This window comes from Charadrius vociferus, unplaced genomic scaffold (genome assembly GCF_000708025.1).
Source record: "Charadrius vociferus isolate BGI_N301 unplaced genomic scaffold, ASM70802v2 scaffold320, whole genome shotgun sequence".
NCBI lineage: Eukaryota > Metazoa > Chordata > Aves > Charadriiformes > Charadriidae > Charadrius > Charadrius vociferus.
The window spans coordinates 486,647-497,998 of NW_009646501.1; the positions used below are offsets into that span (position 1 = coordinate 486,647).

Below are 11,352 nucleotides of genomic sequence, written 5' to 3' on the forward strand. Positions count from 1 at the left end.
GGAAGAGCACCTCAGGACGACATGCAAAATGCAGTGCGTTATGACAGCAAGAAGCTCCTCAGTGCTCCTTCTTTTTTCTCTGGGATCCCAAAGATCTGCTAGTCTAAGTACCTTGAAAATAAATGTATTGTGGAGATGGCATCCTTCTTGGAAGTAAATTCAAAGACACTGAGCCTGCTTCTGTCTTTCTTTCCCTTTTTCCCTCCCTCCTTCGCAGACTCTTAATATTGTGACACCGCGTGTTCGCCCAGAAGATTGCAGCATCGGTCTTTTGCCAAGGAACCATGACAAGAACCGCTGCATGGATGTGTTGCCCTTGGACCGGAGCCTGCCTTTCCTCATCTCCGTGGATGGTGAATCAAGTAACTACATCAATGCTGCACTCATGGATGTAAGCAGCACTGCACTGTCCTCACCGATCCTCGTCTGCATCAAGTTTATTTGTTCTCGGGATACTTTGCTGGGAGAAGGGGATCCAAAGCAAAAAACTTCTTTACCTGTAGTTTCTGGGTCTGACATCTCCCAGCTGGGCAAAGGCACATGAATTTTCTCTCCTTCACAGAAATGTGTCACCTAGACCATGATTATCACACTGCTGTTGTAGTTCTGCCTCGTGTTGGTGGAAAATCTTTGATGGAGAAGTTCACGGACATGCAGTTTGAGGTTGTATCCTAGAAAGGCAGGTGGACAAAGAAGTGGTGGGACAACTCTTCCCATACATTGGTTGTCATATAAGTTGAAAGAGAAATGTTTGCCAGGTCAGCTCTTTGAAAAGAGTAGTTTGCAGTGTGGAGCGAGTGATTTATTTGAGCTTATGCAGTTAAGAATATGGGAGTACAGGGATCAGATGCGCAAAATACTTTAACGCTGAAGGACATGAGTTAAGCTGATGTGAATCTGTCTGAAAGCATTTTCCCTTGCTTTGTTTATAGGCTAGAATCTCACAGCACAGGTCATTTGTATAGGGTGAATTATGTTGATGGTTTCTTTTTACTATGGTGCCTAACTGCCTTTGGGTAGAGATGCCTTTAAAGCCACTAATTATTGCAGCTGGAGTATAAGTAAATATGATCCAGGGTGAAATGTCATCATTCTTTTCCCCAGCAATGTTGGGGTCGGTCTCTTTAAATTTTGTCTGTTCTTTCAGTCTTTGGGAAACAATGCTACTACTGCATTTAAGAGGTTAAGTCAAATGGTCATAGAATTCATTTTAAATTTTTTCAGAAAGATTGTGATGTTTTCATTGCAAATATGCCTAAGGAAACTTTTTTTTTTTCTTTAAAGTGTATTTTGTGCTTTGGCAAATCTGCAGAAGCACAATCTATTCTTTTCTGGTTTCTTGGGGACTGGGAATGTGCTTGCATATTTGAGCCCTCATTACCTCAAATCTCTTTGCTGATACTTGTGTCCTTCCCCACAAAATTCCTGTGAACTAAAATTTTTTGTACAGAGGAATTTTTCACCCATCATTGAAATTCAGCCATTATGATGTTCTCTGGCTCTCCTTTATACCTCCCATAGAGGAATCACCAGCTTTTGGGAAAAAAAAAAAACAACGGAGGAAAACAGCCAAAATCCCACATTTTCATAGGTGTTCTTGTTGAGGACAGACCTTGCAAATTCTTTTTCTTTTCTGGTAGCTTCATGTCTGCAGTCTCATACCAAGTGAGGACTCGTACAAGAGATCATCATCCCATATTGCCTTGAACTATCGTGAGTTCTTTCATTGTGTGAAGACAGGCACGTGCTGGGGAACACTTAACAACACAGTCCCAGTGCTGATCGTTTTATTTACCTCTACCTTAACAGATTTCTCATGTTGTCTTTTTTTAAAACTTCTCCCCAAGCCTTATTTGACTTGCAGCTTGCTCCGTGTGTTACATGAAAGCTATGATGGAAGCAGCGCTAGAGCAGGAAGGGATGGTGGCACACCGAGAACGGGTTACAGCCTGGGGTTGGAAGCGTGAATGGTCCCAGGAAGGCAGGCTGGCAGGCTGCTCTGGGCTGTGTTCCCTAAAATTAACCTGAGACAAGGAACACCGTGTGAACCCTCCCTCAGGGTGAAGCACTTGGTCTGGGCTCTGTGCTAAATCTGTGCTGGAGACGGTTCCAGTCTGTTGGCTGCAGAGCATTAAAAACTGACCTCTTCTGAGGTTTTGAGTGAGCTTTTGGGAATACAGCCAAAGGGCTGCTGTTGCTCTCAGAGGGGAGGAATTCTCCCCCAGCAGGCTTCGAGACTCCTGGCCTTTTCCTCTTCGTGTCCTCTGTCCCTTTCAAATAAACAGACCTTAGGGTCTTTCCTGTGAGAATCGTTGGAAAGCCACGTTTGCATCTGCAAAATGGTTCTTTAAGAAGAAAGAAGAAATACTGTCCCTCACCTTCCCCTAAAACAACTGAACATAATCCTTAAGCAAAGAGACTTTAGCCACTTCTCTGGGTCAAGCCATACATCAGTGGTGATAGGTTTGTATCTAAGGCATGGGGCTTGGAGAAAGACATGAGTCCCTCTCGTCATCATTCCCCCAGGATCCTGCACATGTTCTCTTACATGAGTAATTAGCATCTCTGTGTCACCTTTAAAATACAAGAGTGAACCTGGTTCCTCACCTGTAGCAAAGAGACCAGGTGGGGCATGTTTCTTTTTTCTCCTAATTGCAAAGCCCACAAATGCATCTTACCTCCAGCCAGCGGTTTGGCCAGTCGTGCAATCTGCTATACTGGTGCACAATGAAAAAACATAGCAGAAACATTATGATGTTCTTAACTCTAATTAAGAGATAAGATTTGCTGATTTATGTACCACTCTGTTGCCACGGTTCATCTGGTATGACATAGCTTTTGACCCATACTGGTGCTCCTAGGTTTGAAATAGAGGCTAGGGAAAAAGAGGGAAATGCATTCCAGACTGGTCATTTCCCATGAATCATTTCCTTTTCCTTCTCTCTGCTGCACGTCCCGTCACCCCCCTCACACGTGCACACTCTGAAGCACGGTGCAGCCTCCCTTCAAGCTGGCGCAGAGCGTGCACAGCACCTTCTCCCCCTCCCAGCATGGTCTGCTCAGCACTTCCATCCGCGTCCAACTCCAGGGGAGGAGAAAAGGCAAGCCCCCACAACAGACGTCTTAATACTTTGGGGGTTTATTTATTTCTTTATTTTAAATCCAAAATCTTAATGTTGGTTGTTTTCTTTTTTTTTTTAAACTCAGAAATATTGTGCCTTTGGATTCAAGTCTGCTTCATAGATGTGTACAGCCCAAAGGACTGTGCAGTTTGTAGGCTCATCTAAGCATTGCCTGCCGTGGTTGGAAAGCGATAAAGTTTTGAGCTTGTACCCTTTCATCTCAAAGTGCCTCGCAAACATTCATTAACGCGGCCCCGCAGAGGTCAGGAGCACAGTTCCTCCCATTCGTGGTTAGGGAGATTGAAGTCAGAGGGCTTTTTTTGAGGTGGAAGAATAGCATCAGAAACTAAATGCCAGTGTCACAGGCTCTGAATATTGCCCCGCAAGCGCTTTGAGGATGGCTGGCATCCAAATGTGCCACCTCTGTAGCACTACATCACCAGGGAGCCACAGCAGACGGGGGGGCTAATCCCTTCTGTAGTTCCTAGAGTCCATTGCAGCAAAACGGATAGCGTTTGCTTCCAGCTGTTTTCTTTCCAATTATTAATATTACTGATAGTAGTAGTAGTAATAGTAGAATTAGTATTATTTGCTGAGTCTCAAAATATAAATAATTGATTTGGGTAATCTCTGCTCTTGTGACACTTCTTTAATGAAATGTCTTCATTGGGAGCAAAAGAATCCCATTATGAGACATTCATTCATTGCAGAGCGATAACAAGGAGAAGGATATGTGATTTGTATAATCTGGTTAAATGGCTCAGATTGCCTAGCCATAGCCTCCCGGGTATAATATTCGTTTGAAGAAAAGTTGATTGAATTTTTTTTTTTTTTTTAACTAATCTTATACTTTTGTTAGAGCCACAAGCAACCTGCTGCCTTTATTGTAACCCAACACCCTTTGCCCAACACCATCGCAGACTTCTGGAGGCTGGTGTTTGATTATAACTGCTCCTCGGTGGTGATGCTGAATGAGATGGATGCAGCACAAGTAAGTGATTTTTCATCAATTCCGTCCTGTAACTTCCTTCTCAAAGCCAGATGGTTTTAAGAGCATTTCTGCTGCCATGTTCTCCCCCACCCCCATAAATAAATGAAGGGGAACTGGAAAATAATAGGTAATGTTTTGGGGTATAATGAAGGATAAGCCTGCATGCTTGGCTCCTTCTAAGGCAGCTAATTCTTCTTGCTGTTATCAGGGATTAGATACCTAAATACGTTGCGTTTGTGAATCTAAAACTTCCTCCCAAACCTGCTTTCTTCGCTTTCTTGTTTTTGTCTTTAGTTCAGTAAAATGTTCCCTACCACAGCCCCAGCGTGCTTCATTTTTGCCTGTTCACGGGGCATTTCCAGAGGAATAAAACAGAGAGAGATGCTGAGATCGTTCAAAGGATCTTTCCCCTGAGATTTCCAGTGCAATTCTGTAATACTGAGAAGTGTGTTTGCACAGTTTCTGGAGAAGCATGTTGTATTCTTTTTTTTTCTTTCTAGTGTCATGTGCAAGTTGGCTTCTTGGCTACTAAACACACCATTATTTTCAGGCATTGAGCTTGCCAGGGAGGAGCCGCTGCAGTTCCTCCCGTACGAGCATTTCCAGCCACCTTGCTGATGAGTGGCAGAAGATAACAGCTTTCAAAAAGGCGTAATCATGCAATTTGTGTGAAGAGTACATTTGGCATGGCTAATTCACCCATTACAGCACTTGTTAAACAAGAGGAGAGGAACCCTCAAGTAGTTGGTACTTCATGGATTAATTTTTCATTTGTCTCTTCTCTGGCTTCAAAATCTTACCGCACTTGAAGGCAGCGAGATATTGGTCTCTCTTTTTGATGGTAATGGAGAAGCTGATCGCCCCGATCATTGAGGGGATCTCCCTCCAGGGCGAGCGCTGTGGGATTTCACGTCCAGCTGCAGGAGGAGCTCTGCTCAGAAGTGGGCTCTCTTGGTGACCCACAGAGTCCCACTGTCTGCGAGGAACTGGAGGTCTTGTGCCTTTGCTGCCTCCCGTCTGGTTCACCCAGCCTGATTCTGTGTCTTGGCATCGAATCCAGAGGAGGATTTTCATCTTTGCCTTTTTTTTTCTGATACTTCAAAGAAAAACACAGCTTTTCCTGGAAATTGCACACTTTCTCATGCTTCGTTCTTGGAAAACACAAACCTATCAGCCTCAGCCAGTGTTACTCTTGCCACTATCTTTCTGCGCAAGACTTCACCTGCTTTGGTTTTTTTCCTAGCAAAGTTCTCGGTTTATGGGGTAGTCTGTAGGCCCAGAAAAGGAGATTTGGCAAGACATGAAGTCGCTTTGTCAGTTATTCTAGTGTGGTGTCACCTAGCCCGAGTCTGCAGCCAATGCCAAAAACATCCATTTAGCACTGGAAGTTAAGGGTGATGTTCAAGCTTGCATCTTGAGAGCGTTCAAGGCAAGGTGCGACAGCTTGATGTCTGTTGTGAAAGTGAAGTTTCTTAAAAGGAAGCCGTTGTGCTTGCACTGTCATTGTACGACAGTGTTGTGGCTATCCAGCTGTTCATCGTTGCCTTGTCCGAGCACTGGGCCCTAAGCACTACACCACCGTCCCTGTAGAGTTGCCTGCGGATGCCGTCTTTGTGTGCGTGAGCACGAGCAGGCTGTGGTACTCATCCCTGTGAGTAGCACACAAATACGAAAACTGCTAATGTAAAAGCTGTGCCTGAACTGTGGAGGGGAAAAAAGTTAAAATAAATAGGTAATTGAACCTTTAATCCACTAGGCAGGAAAAAAAAGTGCAAATAAAAGCATGTGGAGGTCAGAGAACATAACAGAGCATTTTAAGCACCGTATATACATTTGGGTAGATGGGCATTCACAGGCTTGCTTTGTGAAAAGCAGATTTTTAATATTAAGGAAAGGTTTGATCTTTTTCTTCTTTCCAATGCACCTTGAGGTTGCTTTCTAAAGCATCTGCTCAGCTCAAATCTCCTTGCCTATTGGAGAGATGCTTTGAGAAGTGATCTGTAGGCTGCTTGAAAGTCTGAATGAAGAGTAAAGACAACCTTCAAAGGAGGACTCGCTTATGTGGTCTTGGCTGGCTTGCTTAATCTTGGAAAACTAACAAGGGCAAAGATGCATAAGATTGCATGAATATCCCACCCAATTTCAATCCCATATGATCAAAGGAATAACGGGAGTTATTCCCGTTAACAGAATTAATGCGGTAGCATGCACACACTTGACGTTATTACTGGCAATGATTGAACTTGAAAAGCTTGAGATCAAGTTCAAATGAGCATCTGGGGGTTTCAAAACTTCTAAAAAATTACACTTGAAAATAGGAAGAAAAAAACCAGAAAGAAATACAATCTCAGCAGAAACTGCTAATGAGATCTCATGCAAAATATTTTTTCGCCATGATCTATTTTCAGATGGATTTGAAATACTTGCATTGTAATTTGTATGGATAGGACTTTTTTTTTTTGCACTTTCAATTCAGTGATATCAGCATAAGAAAAAAGACTTCCAACCTGCTTCGCAAACTTCAGAGATTCAGTTGTGGTTCACCCTGAAATCGGAGTTGCTCTCGTTGCTGTCAGAGCAAACTCATTCTCCCTCCCTGGCTCACTGGTGGAGTCAGAAAGCTAAAACGTTCATCTTGCAGAAAAAAAGAAGCTCCACTTTGCTTGAGTTAAGATTGATTTTCTTGGTGTGTGTACTGTTCCCTCTTTAACACCAAACCTGTGGGATTCCTATTAAATTTACCTACAGACACTAAACTTTTAATGCTTATTTTAAGTTTGTACCCCTACATTTGTCAGCCACCTTTTTTGCACCTTTAGACACCAGAATTCAAGCAGTTACAAATTATGTTCATACAGAAAAAAAAGGAGGGGGGGCAGAAGTTACACTTCTAAAATACGGATTTATTTTTTTTTCCTCACATTTGTCATATTCATGATATAAGAATCTTTTACTGAGCTAGAAGGAGGTCTTCTCTGAGCGAATACATGTAATACGATATTGGTTATGGATTTTAAGCTGGTTATGAATTTGAAAGGAAAGAAGACTGAATGTGCATTTCCATGCTAATAGTTAAGGTGCTTTCTGTTTCTTTCGCTGTTTTCTCCAGCTCTGCATGCAGTACTGGCCAGAGAAGACATCTTGTTGTTATGGCCCAATTCAAGTAGAGTTTGTTTCAGCAGACATCGATGAAGATATCATCAACCGGATATTCCGGATCTGTAATATGGCCAGGGTAAGGTACCAGATTCCCTGTTTATTCTCAAAAATATATTTTGGCCTGAGGAAGAGACACAACCAAGGCTTGTGATTCAGAGATGCTGAATCTCTCACCTAGGAACAAAATCCACTGCAGAATTTAGTTGCTACTTCCTTTAATTAACATTTAATTGCATCAGTCTGTATTGGTAAAAGACTCTTGGCTGAAATTAGAAAGTGAATGATATGAGCTGAAAATCTGTATTTAAATGGAATGCATTTTTCTATGTATATTTGAGAACAATTAATCACTTAGTAGCCAATATAAACCCATCAGTATCGTAGGAAATAAACTGGGATAGTGTCAGCAGCCCTCCATCTGTCAACTACTGCTCAGTGTCTCTGAAGACAGATGCAGTGTTTACTGGCTAGACTGGGATTCCCAGTTGCCACTGTTTTTCCTATAAATAAGCGACTGCCATTTCTGTAAGCAACTCTTTGTCTGTATCCCTCAGCCCCAGGACAGCTGAAATGAGAGAAACAAAGTTTATCTGCACACTGGACCCTGGCAATGCAACTTCAGGGCTGCAGGGAAGGGTTTCAGTGGATGATTTTTTTCTCATTAGTTGTTTCCCAGATTGATTATGTCTCCTTTTTGGTTCCTTTTTCATTTTTTTTCTAGTCAGAAATGGAAACAGGCACCACAAATTATATTTCCGTGCTGTTTAACACACCAGTCTGATGGTGTGGTCAGAGCCTGTGCAGCAGTTCAGTCGTGACATTGCAGAGTGAACCTTGTGCTCCGCCTACGCAAACTGATATATCAGTTAGATACTCACCTGCCGGTGTCCCAGGCCAACCGCCTTTGAACCAGGGACAGCCTTGAAGTCAAGTAGCTGATAAGACAGAATCTGGGACTGGGGCTGGAGCTGGCTGGTAGATGCGTAGACGTCAGGGTGGGTGCCGGGAACTCGCAGCTCTCTGCACCCATCTGTGTTCAACACCGGTGCTTGCTGCTAAAATCTTGATGAGGATCCGGCCACAGTCCCCAGAGATTTTTTGAGGGCCTTCTTTGCCTTTAGTTCTCATGGCACAACTAACCTCCAGCACAGGCTACTGGGAAAGACGTGTTAGATCTATTCAGACAGTTTGATGAGACTTTATTCTCTACTGAAAACAAAGCAAGGGACCTTAAGCACCTAGTTTCTGCCTGGCTCCGTAATATCTGAGGTCATCATTGTTATCCAGATTGCCAAGAAGTCCTTGTTTCCCCACTGTATCAGTATCCATCAGAGTGGAGGATGTTAACATTGACGGGATGATGCTGTGTAACCAGTGCCTCTGCTTTACCCCATCTCTCTGCTCCCTGCCCCGTTCCATGTAGCATCTTGAAAATGCTCTTTGTTTTAGCCTCAGGACGGGTATCGCATAGTTCAGCACCTGCAGTACATTGGCTGGCCGGCCTACAGGGACACCCCTCCTTCCAAACGCTCCCTCCTGAAGGTGGTCAGAAGGTTGGAGAAGTGGCAGGAGCAGTACGATGGGAGAGACGGACGCACTGTTGTCCACTGCCTGTAAGTAAGACTGGAAAATGTCTGTAACCTCACAAAATGCTGTCTGAAGAGCACCGATTATGGATCTGGAAATTTGGTGGTTTGCCAGGCTTCAGCTGGGGAAAATGAGGTTAAATTACCTTTGTAATACACTTCAAGTTGAATATTGGTGCTACATTATAGCATCCTGGCCCAGAGATTTTACTGGTTGTGGTGAGGAGTAGCTGAAAAAGCTCTGCTGCTTTTTGGTGCGTAGGTAGGTCTCACGACTGGAGCCCAGACACAACCGAAGCAGCGCTGCCCCGTGTCCAGCTCCGACCACGGAGCTGCTGCGAGCCCCCGAGCAGTGAGGAGCAGCGCTGCAGTCCCTGGGGCTTCCCTGTCCACCACTGCCAGGGGCGGCTTAGCCCTTCCGTCCCTGTCTCCTGCCCTGCCGGTCTCCGCTTTTGCAGGCCCGTGACCGTCCTCAACCGGTCCTTACGTTACAGGTCTTTCTTAGCGTATGTGATGCGTGAGCTGCCGTGTAAGCCGTTCTCTCCCCTGTTCCCTCAGCCGTACCCGGCTTCACGTGTTGCCTCTCTTCTTCTGCACCCAGGAACGGCGGGGGACGCAGCGGCACCTTCTGCGCCATCTGCAGCGTGTGTGAAATGATTCAACAGCAAAACATCATTGACGTGTTCCACATAGTGAAAACGTTACGGAATAACAAATCCAACATGGTGGAGTCATTGGTGAGCTTTTTTCCTGTGCCTTACCCCACCCGGGACTTGAGGATAAGTGGGAAAACGCCGTGGCTTAGCCCAGTATGAATCAAAACGAACCATAACGTGAAGCCATCAGAATTAGAATCAGTCCCATTTGTAGCACGTGCAATGAATCCTCCAGTCCCACTGATGCTCTCCTCGAGCAGAGGGGGAGCAGCTGCCCTGGCACTGGGATCAACAGCATCTCTCGCTCCCAGCCGCCTCCGGGAGGTTAAACCCCAAGTCTCTGCCACCGTGGCTGTGGGAAGAAACTGGGGCTTGTCCTCCTGTGCCTGTGTACAGCCTCGTGCGTGGGGCTGTCACGTGCCCTGAAACCAGGAAGGGAGAACAGTCCCAACCCCAGGCCTTGCTCCCCGCAGCCCAAGAGATTAAACTGTCCTGAATTCCATCATCCCAATGGATCACGCTGAATTCTTTCCTCAAAAGCAACGCGTGCAACGAGGGCATGAAGCAAATACCGAATAGTTGATACTGTGGTTGTCTTTTTGGGTGGTTTTCTCTTCCATCGATGATACCACCTCTTGGTAATGCTTGTTCGGGATCATATAGAAATGCAATTAATGTTTGCCTGGTTCTGCCAAACGGTATAGGAAAGAGGGAGGAGGCATTTTTGGCAGCTTGGAGAATGAGGCCCTGAAGAATCTACCTGCATCCTAATGTCACTGATTTCTGTTCTCTCTTTCAGGAACAGTATAAATTTGTATACGAGGTTGCACTGGAATACTTGAGTTCCTTCTAGCCCAGCAGAGGGGAGGGCAGGCTCCGAAATGGCAGACCCCAATCCCTGGCAGACGCTTCTCCCCTCTCCCACACTGGAAGGCAGTGACAAGTGTGGGAAGGAAAACCTCTCCTTCCCGGAGCAAGAGACTGAGATTGCACAGACCTCGCTGGAAGGAGGAGACGATGCCTGTGTTTGCTGCTGCCTGCTTTTTATCGGAACATCTACCGCTTCTTAAATAACCTACTGTAAAAATAAGCAAAATGGGAGGCAGGCTGAAAGACTGGACTTTCTAATTCCCTCTGACTTCTTCTCTCCTCTTTTGGATTGTATTTTTGCTCCCCTTGCTGCAGAGTGGGGAAAGAATGAAACCCTTAGGGAAATTCTCTTTTAAATGTCTCCTTTTTAATTTATAATTTTGTTCTCAAATCTTAGTCTTTAATTTTTGAATTTCATGCAGCAGTCATTTGGGAAAAATGAGATAGCCATAGGGGATATAGGAAATGTTACATTACGATTTGTCTATCCTATCTGTTTCCTTTTATTTTATTTTTTTTTTTCCAAATGAAAAGGCCAACACAAGAAAAAACAACACTGGAATTCTCTTCCTGTACGTAGTCCCTTTTAGCATGAAAATAGATGGTAGAGATGAGCAGCTGTTCATGGATTCACTGCCTCGGCTTCCAACGAATGTTTCCTCCCAGTTTCTGCTAGACTCCCAAGGCTGCGCATGAACCGGTTACATCTCTCTGGTCCATGTTCGGTTCAGCGCTGGCGAAGCAATACCAGTAATGAGTTTCCCAGCCGCTTGAACCTTAAGGTTAAATATTTGCATCAAACAAATTGCATTTGTCTTGCAACTTTTGGTAACTTTGTTACCATATTTTTCAAGTATTTGCTGGGGTGCAGTGTGTCTTTGAAAAACAGGGTATGAAGTAGGTATTATTGATCATATATACTATGTATTATTATTTTTTATTTATTATTTGTATTGCTGTAGAACTTA

General features: G+C 44.3%; 1 protein-coding gene across 1 annotated transcript in view; it reads left to right on the forward strand.

Moving 5' to 3' along the window:
- The window catches only part of PTPRT (protein tyrosine phosphatase, receptor type, T), a gene marked incomplete at its 5' end in the record, with an annotated part of 340,319 nt that extends 329,401 nt beyond the window's left edge, over positions 1–10,918 (forward strand). Inside the window, 6 exons of the mRNA XM_009883565.1 lie at positions 218–391; positions 3,982–4,113; positions 7,223–7,348; positions 8,722–8,885; positions 9,460–9,595; positions 10,314–10,918. Of these exons, the coding sequence (XP_009881867.1) occupies positions 218–391; positions 3,982–4,113; positions 7,223–7,348; positions 8,722–8,885; positions 9,460–9,595; positions 10,314–10,367 (786 nt within the window). The remainder of the gene's footprint in view (positions 1–217; positions 392–3,981; positions 4,114–7,222; positions 7,349–8,721; positions 8,886–9,459; positions 9,596–10,313) is intronic.
- Between the last annotated feature and the right edge of the window lie 434 nt (positions 10,919–11,352).